Source organism: Brienomyrus brachyistius, chromosome 20 (genome assembly GCF_023856365.1).
Source record: "Brienomyrus brachyistius isolate T26 chromosome 20, BBRACH_0.4, whole genome shotgun sequence".
NCBI lineage: Eukaryota > Metazoa > Chordata > Actinopteri > Osteoglossiformes > Mormyridae > Brienomyrus > Brienomyrus brachyistius.
Window position 1 is genome coordinate 17,160,175 of NC_064552.1, and position 15,306 is coordinate 17,175,480.

The 15,306-nt window shown below is 43.6% G+C and overlaps 1 protein-coding gene across 10 annotated transcripts in view; it reads left to right on the forward strand.

The window, feature by feature from the left end:
- The window catches only part of LOC125715410 (zinc finger protein 239-like), a 253,618-nt gene that overhangs the window by 29,758 nt on the left and 208,554 nt on the right, over positions 1-15,306 (forward strand). The window contains exons 6-8 of one of the 10 annotated variants that reach the window (XM_048986872.1): positions 2,246-2,383; positions 2,633-2,741; positions 3,030-7,230. The exons of the other annotated variants lie outside the window; for them this stretch is intronic. Of the exons in view, the coding sequence (XP_048842829.1) occupies positions 2,246-2,383; positions 2,633-2,741; positions 3,030-4,543 (1,761 nt within the window). The 3' untranslated portion in view covers positions 4,544-7,230. Of the gene's footprint in view, positions 1-2,245; positions 2,384-2,632; positions 2,742-3,029; positions 7,231-15,306 lie in introns of those variants that run through there. 10 annotated transcript variants of the gene reach the window in all.

The following is a 15,306-nucleotide window of genomic DNA, read 5'->3' on the forward strand; positions in this document are numbered from 1 at the left end:
GGCAGGGGTCTCTGCTGGCTATCCTACGTTCTCACGTGAAGAAAATCGTTCCCTACCACCTGTCAAATCCTAAAATGATCCAAAGGTTAAGCCTGTGTTCCCTATCTCAGCTGAATAACATTTGCTGTCAATTTATTTACCAGTTATTCTTAGCTGGGGTAGGCTTCTTTGTCTGGCGGGACCCCAACTTTCCCTCATGGCAAGGATGAAAGTGGTCTGCAAAATGCATTCATGTTGTAGTTCAGTACTCTCATACTGCTATCCAATGAACTTGATCTTGCTTGTGGTTTGCATGCAAGTCAGCTGTGGTATGAGCTGGAATGGTTTGGGGAGGAAAACCGCCTTGATGGGATGGCTGGATACCACTGGTAACAGCCTCACATAAGTCAACGAAAGATGAGATGCAGGAGAAAATGCATTTCATTTGGCAGATATACTCAAGTAAGACTACAAAACGTTCACTGAATACCCTAAGATTTCCTCCCCAACAAATCACTTGATTAAGTGTACCTCGTCCCTACCCACCTCTGCATATTTGACATTTTATTACACATTTCAGGTGGGAGCGTGAACTTGGTTGCTGCATAGGATGGAAAGGGCTTCGGGCATGAGTTTGTCAGATGAGGTAAGGCAACTGGGGGAGAACTGACAGCTAAAACTGAGGACGGCCTGTTGTATCTGACATAGCCAGTGGGTGCAGTGGCCTTTCAGTGTCGTTGTGCCTGCTCTGTAAAGCATGAAGCAGCCTCATGGAGAACCCTATCCCCATGCAGGAGGATTATGCGGATATCCGGGCCTATTTCTCCAAGGCTGAATGGGTTCGGCTGCGGAGATGCGAGAAGGTGCACTACAGGAACATGAAGAGGAACCACCAGGCCATGTTGGATATGGGTAGGCTTTGGGCTCCGACATTAGACTTGGATGAGTACCAAGAGTGCAATGAGAGCCTTTATTAGTCCCACCAGTGGGAAATTTGCATAGTCTGCAACTGTGTTTTCTCTAGGGTTGAATTCCACCACCCCAGTGTTCATGAGAAGCAGCCGATCCAGCGGGGTGATGACAGAGAGGTTGGGCGGCGACAAATGCAGCAATTCGGAGGAGTGGACGTCTCACCTTCTGAGAAGGAGCCCGGGGGACAAGGCGAGTGGAGGTGATACTGCCAGTCAGAGGTTTCCTGCTGTGACGGGTGATTCCTTCAAACAGTGTCAGGCATTCATCTGTGTCGTTAAAGGATAAGGCAAAAGTTCCGGGGCCTGGTTTGGGTCCCTGGGCTGTGTCGACCTGGAACTCATGCAGCTCCTAGCCACTTTTGTGTATCAGTTTCACCCCACACAACTGGAACTGGGACCTTTATACTGAATCATGTAAGACACAAAAAGTTTGTAGGTTCACAATAACTTTATTTGAAACTACACCGTCATTCCAAAACAATGGAGGTTGAATAATTTGTTTTGTTATTTGTTAGTTACTGGAGGGATTGATCACAAATTATTTATATTTTGCTTATATGAACCTATCACATGTATATGACGTCTCACTAATAAGCGCTGGCAAGTTTCACCCCTTGCACCGACGATATTAGACAGAACTATATTGGTAGCGATTGAAGCTTCTGATACAAAAAGATGGAGATGCAAGCAAAAAATGTATTGGTTGATGCATTAAATGGAATTATTTTTGTTCTCCATGTCTGCTCAATTTTTGCTCTGCTGCATCTCTTTTTCTGCACCTATGAGTACCTTCCAAGTTAGCGCCAGTGCTTGTGGTCAACCAGTCAGCAAGTTTAATGCTATAAGCACCACCGTATTTGAACAAAAAGGACCTAGTCTGGAGGAAGCACTAAAGGGTTCTGGAACTTCTTCCAGGGAACTACAATCGGGCTGAGTTCCCGCAGTGTGAACGTGAGAGAAATCCCTGGTTCCAGGAAAAGGTTTTGGTTCCAGACAAAAGCTCAATGTGAAAGTGCCTGGAGTTGCGACCCAAACACAAAGAGCCTTGCGGATATGCGCTAAGGTGATGCAGTCTGCCTGAAGTGATCATTTGTGTTTTCAGCATCCAGGAGTTTCCAGCCTACATCCAGGCGGTCCGGTCAGAGCAGAACCCCTGCTGTGGGATCAGAGTCATGTGCTACAGACCAGGGAAAGAGGGTCTGTTTGTGCTCAACGCAATCTGCTGCTGGCTTTGTATTGCAACATACTAATTAACTGGCACAGTCTCAATGTGTTTGATATCATTTTGGTTTCAGCAGACGTCTTCCTGCAGTAACACCACCTGCCATACAAACCAGCAACCTTCCCAGCAGGGTGTCAGAGAGGTTAAAAAAGAGGAGGGGGAATACCTGATATCTGAGGGTGAAGGGACTGCGAATGAGAGCCCCCCCAAGGTGAAATGGAGTGTAAATGGGTCTCTTTGCAAATGTCACTTTTCCATTCTGAAGTGATATAATTTCTGTGTTTTAATTTAAAAAGCAACCAACGGTAGGTCACACCAGAAATGGACATAATTTCAGTTTAATGTTTATACTTGAAATAATTTGTTTGGTTTCTGCTCCTTTTTTACTATTAAGCAAATAGAAGCACCTGTATAGATTTGAGGTGAACAGCTTATTCTGTCTTGTTTGTTTTCATGACAGAAGGTGAAGGGTGCAGCGGTTCAGGATGTGACTGAGGTGGAGCTGATTGGTTCTCTTCTGTTAGTTACTGGTGGGCGGAGCAAACAGTGTGCGAAACCTCCAAACCCAGGTGATTTTAGCTACCAACATATACCATCAAAACTGCAAATGTTTTGGTACATTTGAAGGTCATAGTTTGTGCTTCAGGTTGCCATTTCAAACCAGCAGTGTTAGTACTCGGTAAAGTTCAGGCATGTCGGAGATTGCAGTGTGAATTCCACATTGTGAACATAAACTGCGTATGGAGTAATGAAGGATCTTTGGAAGATACGTTTGCCTTCACTATTTTTCTGACTTTTTTTTCTATTAACTCTTTTCCCTCTCAGTACTGACTGACTTGTTTTCATCTTGCCTCCAGCAAGGAGAATGAATGAATCTCGCCCCAAGGAGTATGTCAGACAACTGAGGGCTGGAACTGTCAACACAAACCAGGATTCCCCAACTTCTGCTGGCCCCAGTGCCGCTCAGCCCAGTAAAGACACACTCAGTACCTTGGCAGAAGCCAATACAGACACACTGACAGCACAGCAGGGTTCCCAGGGTAAGAAGACTTTCAATATAAACAGAGACTGTAAAATACACAGGCAGACTCGCAAAAAGAAGTCCCATCGGTGTTCTGAGTGTGGGAAGAGCTTCAGATATTTAAGTCACCTGAAGAGACACCAGCGAATTCACACAGGAGAGAGGCCTTACCAGTGCTCCCAGTGTGGGAAGAGCTTCAGTTATTTAAATCCGCTGAAGAGCCACCAGCGTATTCACACAGGAGAGAGGCCCTACCAGTGCTCCCAGTGTAGGAAGAGCTTCCGTATTTTAGGAAACCTAAAGACACACCAGCGGATTCACACAGGGGAGAAGCCCTACCAGTGCACCCAGTGTGGGAAGAGCTTCAGAGTGTTAGGAATCCTAAAGAGCCACCAGCGTATTCACACAGGAGAGAGGCCCTACCAGTGCTCCCAGTGTGAGAAGAGCTTCAGATATTTAAGTCACCTGAAGAGACACCAGCGAATTCACACAGGAGAGAGGCCTTACCAGTGCTCCCAGTGTGGGAAGAGCTTCAGTTATTTAAATCCGCTGAAGAGCCACCAGCATATTCACACAGGAGAGAGGCCCTACCAGTGCTCCCAGTGTAAGAAGAGCTTCCGTATTTTAGGAAACCTAAAGACACACCAGCGGATTCACACAGGGGAGAAGCCCTACCAGTGCACCCAGTGTGGGAAGAGCTGCAGGCAGTTAAGTCACCTGCAGACACACCAGCGGATTCACACAGGAGAGAAGCCCTACCAGTGCACGCAGTGTGGGAAGAGCTTTAATCGGTTAGGAACCCTAAAGACTCACCAACGGATTCACACAGGGGAGAAGCCCTACCAGTGCACCCAGTGTGGGAAGAGCTTTAATCGGTTAGGAACCCTAAAGACACACCAACGGAGTCACACAAGGGAGAGACCCTACCAGTGCACCCAGTGTGGGAAGAGCTTCAGAGTGTTAGGAATCCTAAAGAGCCACCAGCGGATTCACACAGGAGAGAGGCCCTACCAGTGCTCCCAGTGTGAGAAGAACTTCAGTGATTTAAGAAACCTAAAGATACACCAGCGGATTCACACAGGAGAGAGGCCCTACCAGTGCTCCCAGTGTGAGAAGAGCTTCAGTAATTTAAGTCACCTGAAGACACACCAGCGGATTCACACAGGAGAGAGGCCCTACCAGTGCTCCCAGTGTAAGAAGAGCTTCCGTATTTTAGGAAACCTAAAGACACACCAGCGGATTCACACAGGAGAGAGGCCCTACCAGTGCTCCCAGTGTGGGAAGAGCTTCAGTCAATTAAGTCACCTGAAGAGACACCAGCGGATTCACACAGGGGAGAGGCCCTACTAGTGCTCCCAGTGATTTTTCTTGATTAGGATACTTTGAGACACACCACCAGACCCACACAGTTCAGTCAGTCCAATAAATGTTTGTTCTTGAATTTTTCTAAATTGTACTTCTGAAATACCTGTATGTTGGGTCCCCCTCATTAGTCCTGTTGATGTTTAGGATTTATTTGACAAAGATTCAGAGGTATTTTTTAATAGTTAGAATATATTGTGAAGGTAGTCTTTGACTGCAAAGCAGTTTTATAAACTGTTAAATTGCACGGTTGTGTATTTTACAGAAGATGATTCGGCTCACGTGAAACAGAATTCAGAATTTTATTTCAGTAAACTTTTCTGTTTGAAATAGCTCCCTGTTCGTAAGTCTAGATATGATGACAGCTGAGCTAGGGCGTGGCCTCTGCTTCGTAATGTCTCCACCTACTGAGACATGTATAGACAATGGATTGTATTAGGTTACATGTGTAATACGTCACGATTTGTGTGTAGGGGCCATTTTACCAGGGAATGTCGGAGATGTCCGTCACACAGATGCATGAAGTTCTGTATTTCTTTTCAATGTTAAAGAAAGTTTCATATAAACTAAATGTATAGCGAGGGCTCAGGACTATGAAAAGCTGTATTTTGTTCAGGCAAATGGGACTGAGGCATTTCTTCGTATCATTTGAAGGACGTAATCTATCACACAGTTAACCATAAAGTGTAAATGCAGGCGCAATGAGGCGCCGTAACACTATCTTAAATTTATACATGAATTGCCAGCTTTGTGTTACAGTTGGGTGCCCAACATAAACTCAGAAAAACTAAAAAAGAAACTTTAGATATACACTCAATAAATACAAAAGGGACCAGCGACTGCGACATAGATGATTTGCAACCTCAAGTTCATCAGTCAGTTCTCCCTTTTACATGAGCTCAGTGGCTATAAAAACTCCCACGATTAGATGATAGAAATGTACTTTGTCCTTAGGAACAAAACTAGCTAGTCTGAGTTATTATTAATGAAGGCTTCCATATATGACAAACCACAAGATGCCACTGCCTGAGCATGTCTGTTGCAATTAATTTAGAATGACCTTGGGAGGCTAGCGAGTTAATTTGGTGTTAGTGGAAAATGACAGAATTGGTAGCCTTCCTGCACATTAATTCGATTCGATGTTACGCCATTTCCAGGTGTGTCGGTGCCCAGTATGAAGCTAATCGCTGCATTATATGTATGAAAAGAAGACAGAATAGCAAAAAAATTGAGAAAAAATTCTACCTAGATCACCACTAGAGGGAGCTCACACATTCTGTCATACTTGCCACAGTAACAACAGTGATGTATAGGAACAGAGTTAGAAGACAGTAGTTTATATATAAAAAATGCAGTTTCATTAATCTAATTGGGTGGGCCCAGCTGTCAATACCACCCAGACCTAACCATAGGTCTGCCTCTGCGTCAGTCCATCTACGAAACTGGACAGAAAATTTACAACTGTTCTGTTTAAGTGGTTATATTTAAGGAATCTCACATTAGTAAATTCACACTTTACATGAACATCTGAAATCGGCAGAGACAAAATCGGCAGTACAGGCAGACCAATGTCTTTGAAACTCCTTTTTCTTTCAGCACCCTCTTACTGCAAAACCTCAATCCAAAGTACTCCATGTTGTTCATCTGTGTGAAACTGCAACAGAAGAGCTCTCTCCACTGGTTTTCTAATTCACCAAGGGAACAGGAAGGCCCTCTTTTGGTAGGCTGCCTACTGCAGGCTCTCTTACCCGGGGTTGTAGGATCTCCAGCTTACTCAAGTGACTCTGTAAGTCACATTTGATACTGTGTCCGGAAGCAGTCCATGCTGCGCTTAGGAATGACATCTGTTTTAGTGTAGAATTGTCTGTAGAATTTACTGTAAATTCTTAGCAAAAAAAAGCTGCCAGAAAAGTATTGCAAAATTGCTGTTAATCACTGTAAAACCCCCAGCTCCATGGGTGTCCCTACAGGTGGCTGCCCTTTGCTGCCAGGCTTGCTGTCAGCTTTGTCTGTGCCCGTGTCAAGTAGAGCAAGATGGGGTAGGTGAAAAGAGAATTTCCCCAAGGAGAGTAACAAAGTATCTTCATGTCATTTAGAAAAGAATTACAAAATGTCTTTTACAGGTTTTGTCGTATGTAAATTACAGCAATTGTCTTTTTTAAACAGAAAAATAACAACTGTAATTTGGTTTAAAATATCTTGTATTCTATTCATATTATAGAAGTTACCTGCCATCTGGAATTGGCAATAAATACTATTAATACTTCATAATACTGTATGTTGTTGTAGAATGCTTTTCAAGTTAATTTTTGTTTTTTACATTAGCAGCTATGCAATTCATGCATATTGTTAAGTGCTTTAAATGAGACTAGGACTAAAATGACAGCCTGAGACAGAGACCCACAAAGAACAAACTCACATTAACTGGAAAGATGACATTAACTTGTCAATTTCAGGATAATATTCACACCTGTCAGCCACTCGATGGAATTCAACTTAGTCAGAGTTGCAACAAAGTCAAGCATTTTTAAAACTGACCATATTCTAGTTTTAAAGGCCCAATTTGAAATCAGGACTGGAAATCTATTAAGAACAACATGACATTAATGTTAGAATAATGTTATGATATTTTTTGCTGTTCCGTGTTAATGCAATAAAACAACTCTGGTCTAATAGCTCCCTGTCACTTTAATGCTGGATGTGTGTGCAATTTATAGCAAGTTAGGCAAACCACGGATTCAACCATTAAACTGCATTTTCATTCCACATTTTTCGACAGTTCGGTCCAAAAACTTATTCCACCAAATCAGCCGTAACAAATTCCAATAACTTCAACCTTCAAATGTATTAAAGTTGATCTTTTTCAGTGTGTTCCTAAATCTTACGATATAAGCAAAAGGTATAAATAATAGATTAAGAACAATTTCCATTTACATAGTGGAGAAGAGTCCTCATCTTTTGTACATGTCTCATGCTCAGAGTCCATCAATCACCTGAGGAGAGATTTCGTGGTTGTGCACTGTGTGTTGTGCTGTGGTGTGTCAGCACTGATCGGCAAATTACAAAGTTATTCTGAGTTGCAAACATTCACAAAATGTTTGCTGTAAAAGTTGTCTTTGTGATAATACTGTTTGTTTTCATTTACTAGATAAATGTGCATGTGTAATCATCCATCCATCCATTTTCCAAACCAAACCACTTATCCTACTGGGTCGTGGGGGATCCAGAGCCTATCCCAGAATCAATGGGCATGAGGCAGGGAGGCAGCCCATCGCAGGGCACACTCACACACCATTCACACCTACGGGCAATTCAGCAACTCCAATTAGCCTCAGCATGTTTTTGGACTGTGGGGGGAAACCGGAGAGAACCCCACGACAACATGGGGAGAACATGCAAACTCTGCACACATGTGACCCAGGCGGATACTCGAACCCGGGTCCCAGAGGTGTGAGGCAACAGTGCTAACCACTGCACCACCATGCCGCCCCGCATGTATAATCAAATCTTTAAAATTGTAGGTCACATGGTATTCTAAAGCAACAAAACTTCAACAATGAACATTCAACAATGATCCAAATACAATGATCTCATGTTGTCTTTAGAAGTTGAATCATTTGAATTCATACTAAATGGAAAACATTCAGCCAAACAGCAACTCTTACTAATTTGGGACATGTCAGAGGCATGTAAAAGGCAAATATTTAAATATGTGCAGAGTTAAATCTGCTGCTTCTAAAACAGGTTACATATTGCCACTTTTTAGGCCAAAATGAGTTGTTACTGGTCTTTTACTGATCACGACGAAACGGAACTGCTAAATTTGTACAAATCAAGATGCATCTTTGATGAACTGACATGCAAATGGTCCTACTAGGTTGCTTTTGCCTGTGAATCGGTCTGTTTCGTAGTACCTCTTGACCGAGTTTGACGTGAGAATGGTGTGTTCCTTTGTTCGGTATGATTTTTGTAGTGCTTTGTCTACAGTACGTTTAGTGATATAGTAATCATGGCCCCTATGAAAGTGAACATGATTGCAGCAAACCAAAGAGGAAAGCAGTGAGGGTATTTGTAGAACGTAAAAAGGAAATTATAGCAAGACTTGAAGGTGGTGCACGTGAGTCTGTACTTAGGTAAGTTAGCTTTGGGTTGCATTGGGAAGTTGGGTTTTGTTTCATTTTCACACCATGCTTGCATGTGACCTGTAGGATTTACAAAATTACATCGCAAAGACATGGATTACTGATGATGAACAACTTGCAGTATATATTTGAGAAGAAATGAAAGTTATGAACATATATGACTTTATTAGTGGTAACGCAGGGTGGCATGGTGGTGCAGTGGCTAGCCCTGTTGCCTCATGCTTCTAGGAGCTGGGTTCAAGCCCCTGCTAGGGTTTCATGTGTGTGGAGCTTGCATGTTTTCCCCATGTAATCGCGAGGTGTCCTCCAGGTACCTCCATGCTCAGGCTAAACAGAGTTACCAAATGGTTCATAGGTGGTCATGTGTCAGTGTGCCTTGCAATGGGTGTCTCATCCTGGGTTATTCCCTGCTTTGCACCAATTGGTTCTGGACTGGATGGAGGTAGATGAGAACTGAGTTTCAAAATATTAAGTGTATAAAACCCAACCCTCACCTGCTGCCAGACAATGGCATTACAAATGCAGCAATTTCTGTGCAGGTTGTTTCAAACATTACGTTAAAAACATACATGGCAAATTTGAAGGACTTACTGAGCGCCTCATATGCTTCATTTAAGCTACCGGCAGAAAGCGTGACGCAAAGTGGTTTTTCTAGTTTCAAAGAAGCGCATCCTTCATTTTCACGCCATGCGTGCATGTCGTCATAATAAAAATTATTTTGTGTCCACAAGCTAAATAAATAAATGTGTTGATGGTGAGCTACCGGGCGCTTTCTGAGGCTTATATTGTGAAGCCAGATTCCTTGTTTAGCCAATTAACTTTGAGGATAAGTGGCGGTAACTCTGGTTTTTCAATATCACACCGCTAGTTTTCTTCACTCTTAAAAATGCCGAGTTGACGCTGTTGGCTTCGTACTTCAGGTTAACTTGACCCAAACTGAGTTGTTAATACCTAAATACTTGTAACCCATACAGTGCGGACCTGAAGGAGAATGGGCACGTCATGTAACTCTGCCAGTGAGAGGTGTCCTTGGAAGTAGCTCTCACTACCTGATCTGTACAGCCTTTTTTATTTTATTTTATTGTCACTTAAAGATTTACAAACAAAAAAGCACAATAATAGTTATATACAGTCAGCGTGTCAATTTAAAGCGCTCTCACAATCAGCACCCATCTGGCCCTGCCCTTCATGTCTCCAACCGGTTTGGCCAGTAGGTGTCGCTGGCCATCGTGTTCCTCCCTGTCTCTTGCCCTTCAGTCCCAGTGTGCTTAAGTCCCTTCTGTTTTCCCTGTTCCTTGGACTGCTGCATAGCTTAGTATGTTGAGCATTCATCTCAGACTGTTAGTGCTGACATATAATTGGCTGATTAGATTTAACAAGCAGTTGACCTGGTGTACCTAATAAAGTGGATGAATAAGGGAAAAATCAAATGTATTTTTCGTCATGGCAATATCTGACCATCAGTTACCTGCTTTCTTAGCTTCTGCCAAAAAACAAACTCTGACACCTTTTTGTACCGTGTTAGTGTCCAGGGCTTTTAAGTGAACTTCCCTCTTTAAACTACTCATAATGAGTATTAGACTTGTGAGATGTGTGTCAGGTTTGTATTGAATATGGATCATTAAAGTGTGTTTGATACAGGGACAAAAATTATAACTTAATTACATCCACCAGGGAGAGCAGTGATTATGAAAACTTCTTATCTTAACTTCACTACAAAAATGAAAATCTAAGCAATTATAATTTTCTTATATTTAGACAAAATTCCAGTTTCATTAATAAATTGATTATACTGCAATAAATGGCCTGTGAAATTTAAGAAATTGTTTCTGCTGTGAGGCAAAGATGGCCTAAAACTATCAAAATGTGTTTTAGTCAGTTTATTGATGAAGTTAGAATTTTGTATTTTACTTCACCGTCAAGCTGAAGAAGGAGTCCTATCGGGCCTTTTTGGCCTGTGGGTCTCCAGATGCAGCTGACGGCTACCGGCAGGCCAAGCGGGATGTGGCTTTGGCGGTTGCTGAGGCAAAAACTCGGGTGTGGGAGGAGTTTGGCGAGGCCATGGAGAACGACTTCCGTACGGCTTCGAGGAGATTCTGGTCCACCATCCGGCGGCTCCGGGCGGGAAAGCGGTGCAGCATCAACACTATTTATGGTGGGGATGGTGCGCTGCTGACCTCAACTCGGGACGTCTTGGGTCGGTGGAAGGAATACTTCGAAGACCTCCTCAATCCCACCGACACGCCTTCCGATATGGAAGCAGAGTGTGGGGACTTGGGGGTGGACTCGCCTATTTCTGGGGCGGAGGTCACTGAGGTGGTCAAACAGCTCCTCGGTGGCCGGGCCCCGGGGGTGGGTGAGATTCACCCGGAGTTCCTTAAGGCTCTGGATGCTGTGGGGCTGTCCTGGCTGACACGCATCTGCGGCATCGCGTGGACATCGGGGGCAGTGCCTCAGGACTGGCAGACCGGGGTGGTGGTCCCCCTCTTTAAGAAGGGGGACCGGAGGGTGTGCTCCAACTATCGGGGGATCACACTCCTCAGCCTCCCTGGTAAGGTCTATTCGGGGGTCCTGGAGAGGAGGGTCCGCCGGATTGTCGAGCCTCGGATTCAGGAGGAGCAGTGTGGTTTTCGCCCTGGCCGTGGAACAGTGGACCAGCTCTATACTCTCAGCAGGGTTTTGGAGGGTTCATGGGAGTTTGCCCAACCAGTCTACATGTGTTTTGTGGACTTGGAGAGTGCATTCGACCGTGTCCCTCGGGGAGTCCTGTGGGGAGTGCTCCGGGAGTATGGGGTTCCGGGCCCCCTTTTAAGGGCGGTTCAGTCCCTGTATGACCTGTGCCAGAGCCTGGTCCACATGGGCGGCAATAAGTCGGACTCCATAGCTTTAATGGACAGAATTTCTAGGCGCAGCCAGGGCGTTGAGGGTGTCCGGTTCGGTGACCTCAGGATTAGGTCTCTGCTTTTTGCCGATGATGTGGTTCTGTTGGCCTCATCGGACCGTGACCTTCAGCTCTCACTGGAGCAGTTCGCAGCCGAGTGTGAAGCGGTTGGGATGAGAATCAGCACCTCCAAATCCGAGACCATGGTTCTCAGCCGGAAAAGCGTAGAATGCTCTCTCCGGGTTGGGAATGGGGTCCTCCCCCAAGTGGAGGAGTTTAAGTATCTCGGGATCTTGTTCATGAGTGGGGGAACGATGGAACGGGAGTTCAACGGGTGGATCGGTGCGGCGTCAGCAGTCATGTGGGCGCTGCATCGGTCTGTCATGGTGAAGAGAGAGCTGAGCCAAAATGCGAAGCTCTCGATTTACCAGTCAATCTACGTTCCTACCCTCACCTATGGTCATGAAAAATAAAAAAACATATGGTTCTGTACTGTGCTTGAATAAAACAGACACATTCCTTAGTGTGTTCTGTCTGTCTAATAGTCTGAAAGGCTGCTGATGGCTGCATATTCACGGGCTGGGGTGGGGGTGGGGGGCAGTCACAATGACATGTGAATGTGTCATTAACTTCTCTGCTTGGCCACAATGAAAAGAGATGTTTGCAGGGGATCAAGGTGAGGTTGTTTTCTTAACATAAGAATACTGAACCAATGGTCAAGCAGGGTGGTGGTAGTATCATGCTGTTTTACTGACAGTACTTTACATTACTACGTTGCACAAAGAGGATGGAATAATGAAGTAGCACTAGATAGATAGATTGGGAATTTTTTTGTCATAGTACCAGACTCAAAAAGAGGAACATAAAAGAAACACAGCATAATCAGTATTTACTGTAACCCTTTGGAGTGTGAGGCCTCTCACCCACTTTCAAAGTAGTCTGACATGCCTTAACATTTTACAGTTTTTCTGAATTGCTAAAACACGTTTCCTAAAATCTCCTCTCCTTTAATCAAACCACTAAGCACAAACCCTAAAATTCAAGCTAAACTCACAAAAAAATGAAAACACTACCAGTCAAAATAGTTTTTGGCATGTAAATTAGAAACTGTAAGACTATAATAAAAAAAAAGTATGGTAGTCTACTATGACTGATAACTAATATGTAACGTTTGCCGTATTCAGTCCTCCAGAAAAGTTACTGGAAAGAACAAAGCCATAAAATGTACCCAAATCACAAAATGGTTTGGAGCGCAAAAACAATTGGTGTGCATCGTTGTCTATGTACTGGGCATCGCAATTCATTAAACACACATCTCATTAGAAATGCCCCACCTTACTTCTGTTAAAAACTGTTAAAGCCAGAAAGTTGAATATGAGGCTAACTTAACTGCGGTAACATTAAGGCTGAGGTATACAGTCTGTGTGAATGGTTGCGACAGAGGTGAAAGGCCATGAACAATACTTTTTTCTTTCATTATCGGTAGTCAAACAGTAAAAATAGTAAAACAGGTATAAACAGGCAAAATAAATACAATAAATAGGTGTCAGTAATGACAAAAAATATTAGGGGAACTCAGCAAACCGAGCAAAGTGGCAAACATAGTATGTCTTGATGCAACCGAACCAAACATCAGTGTCAACAATAAATGCACAAAATATAGCCTGCGTGCAATAAACTGTAAGGATGTTATATAAGTTCTTATGTAGTACTTTTGAATGATTACTTGAATATGATTTGCGAATTGACGGAATACAGGGTTATGCAGGGCCGTGCAGAGATGTTTGAAGGGGCACATAGAACCAAGCTAAATAACGACCCACATTTATCAGGAATCTAATATGGAATTGCATCATACTCACTGTCATCGGGTGAGAACAATGCAAAGCAAACGTAGCTTATGTTTTACCTGATGGGGCACGATGTTGCTGTTGAGGGGTTGCTGCTGCCCCTGCTGCTGATAGTGCTGGACGGCAGGGCTGTGTTGTGCACATACAGTGACGTTTTACACATTCTCCAGAATACTGTACATACTACAGCCACAAGTTTGCATCATGGTGCTGATCCAGAATCCTTCCCTTATCATGTATTCATTGTGCTATAATAATAAAGCAATAAGAATAAAAAATATACAATAATGTATTTATGATGATTCAGTTTGCTTGACTATCCACTCTGTGCAAGGCAGCAAGCTTATTAAATGTTTAAATTGTAGTGGTACAATAATTTTGCTTCTGTAAAATCTGCATTTTGTCATATTTGAAATATAAATCTAATACACTCTGTATATAATTATAATTTTCTTTAAAATACAGTGTGTGTTTTTATATCGTAATAGTCCATAATTATGTAGATATGCATGTTAGATAGTTTTTAGTGAAATATAAGCCCTCCAGAAAGGCAGGGGAAAGCCTGGTAACTTACTTTAAAACAAAATATGTTCCCTAAAATGGTGGACAGAGTTAGACCCATGACACTCTCACCCAGTTAGCTAGCGGCTAATGACCACCACTACTTGTGCAGTTAATAAAAGGACAGGTAATGTTTTGTCGCGCTGTTGCACACTGTGCAGACACAGCATTCTCATTTGTTTCAATTCGTCAGTTGCCACAAGACAATTTAAAGTGTACATAATCACCTAATACTCCTGTCTGCGATAGACAATAGTGTACGCTGTACACCTTTACTGGTTTTTGTTGCATCACTCTGCGTCTCCCAAATAATTTCTGTGTTTCCCCTACAGCTCTGCACCGCCCAGCCAGCAAAAAATGCACGTGCTCTTTGCGAGCTTGTTCCCGGCTCGTAACCAGCGCGCTCTGCCGTCAAGGGTGAGCATTGGTTAATGGTCATCATGTGACTGATGCAAGCCAGATATTTTTATTTAGCAAAATTGAGATTAATAGTGGGGCGGCATGGTGGTGCAGTGGTTAGCACTGTTGCCTCACGCCTCTGGGACACGGGTTTGACTCTCCACCTGGATCACATGTGTGTGGAGCTTGCATGTTCTCCCCATGTCATCGTGGGTTTTCCTCCGGGTACCCTGGTTTCCCCCCACAGTCCAAAAACATGCTGAGGCTAATTGGACTTGCTAAATTGCCCGTAGAGATTGAATGGTGTGTGAGTGTGTCCTGCGATGGGCTGGCCCCCCATACTGGGTTGTTGCCAGCCTCATGCCCATTGCATCCGGGATAGGCTCCGGACCCCCCGCAACCCAGTAGGATAAGCAGTTTGGAAAATGGATGGATGGATGATAAAATTAACGTATGCTATTAACGTCTTATAGCATTAAAATACATTATTAACGTCTGTTTCCAATGTTAATAATATGATTTAAATCGATCACCAAAATAATAAGTATATATGTAATGGAGCGTTTGTGTGCCGAGTAGGTATATTCAAACCACTGTGGGGAGTTCGGTTAGAACTCTGATATAACCGCAAACAGAATCTGGATGACTCAAACTTCTTTTAATGAAGACTCTTATTTGCGAGTTTTCGGCAACCGTTATCACTTATTACGTGTAAAATAGTGTGTGGTCTGTGAACATAAATAACATACAGTCGGGCTCGGCTTCACAGGCCATCCATGTGGTGGACACTTCACATGGGTCCATTCGGCTGACGTCATACATATCCAGATGAGCGAGTCCTCGCGTGATGTCATCAACTGGGTTGTCTCCCGCTGTCAGCTCCTGGATCTCCGCAACTCGAGTACCCACAAATACTTT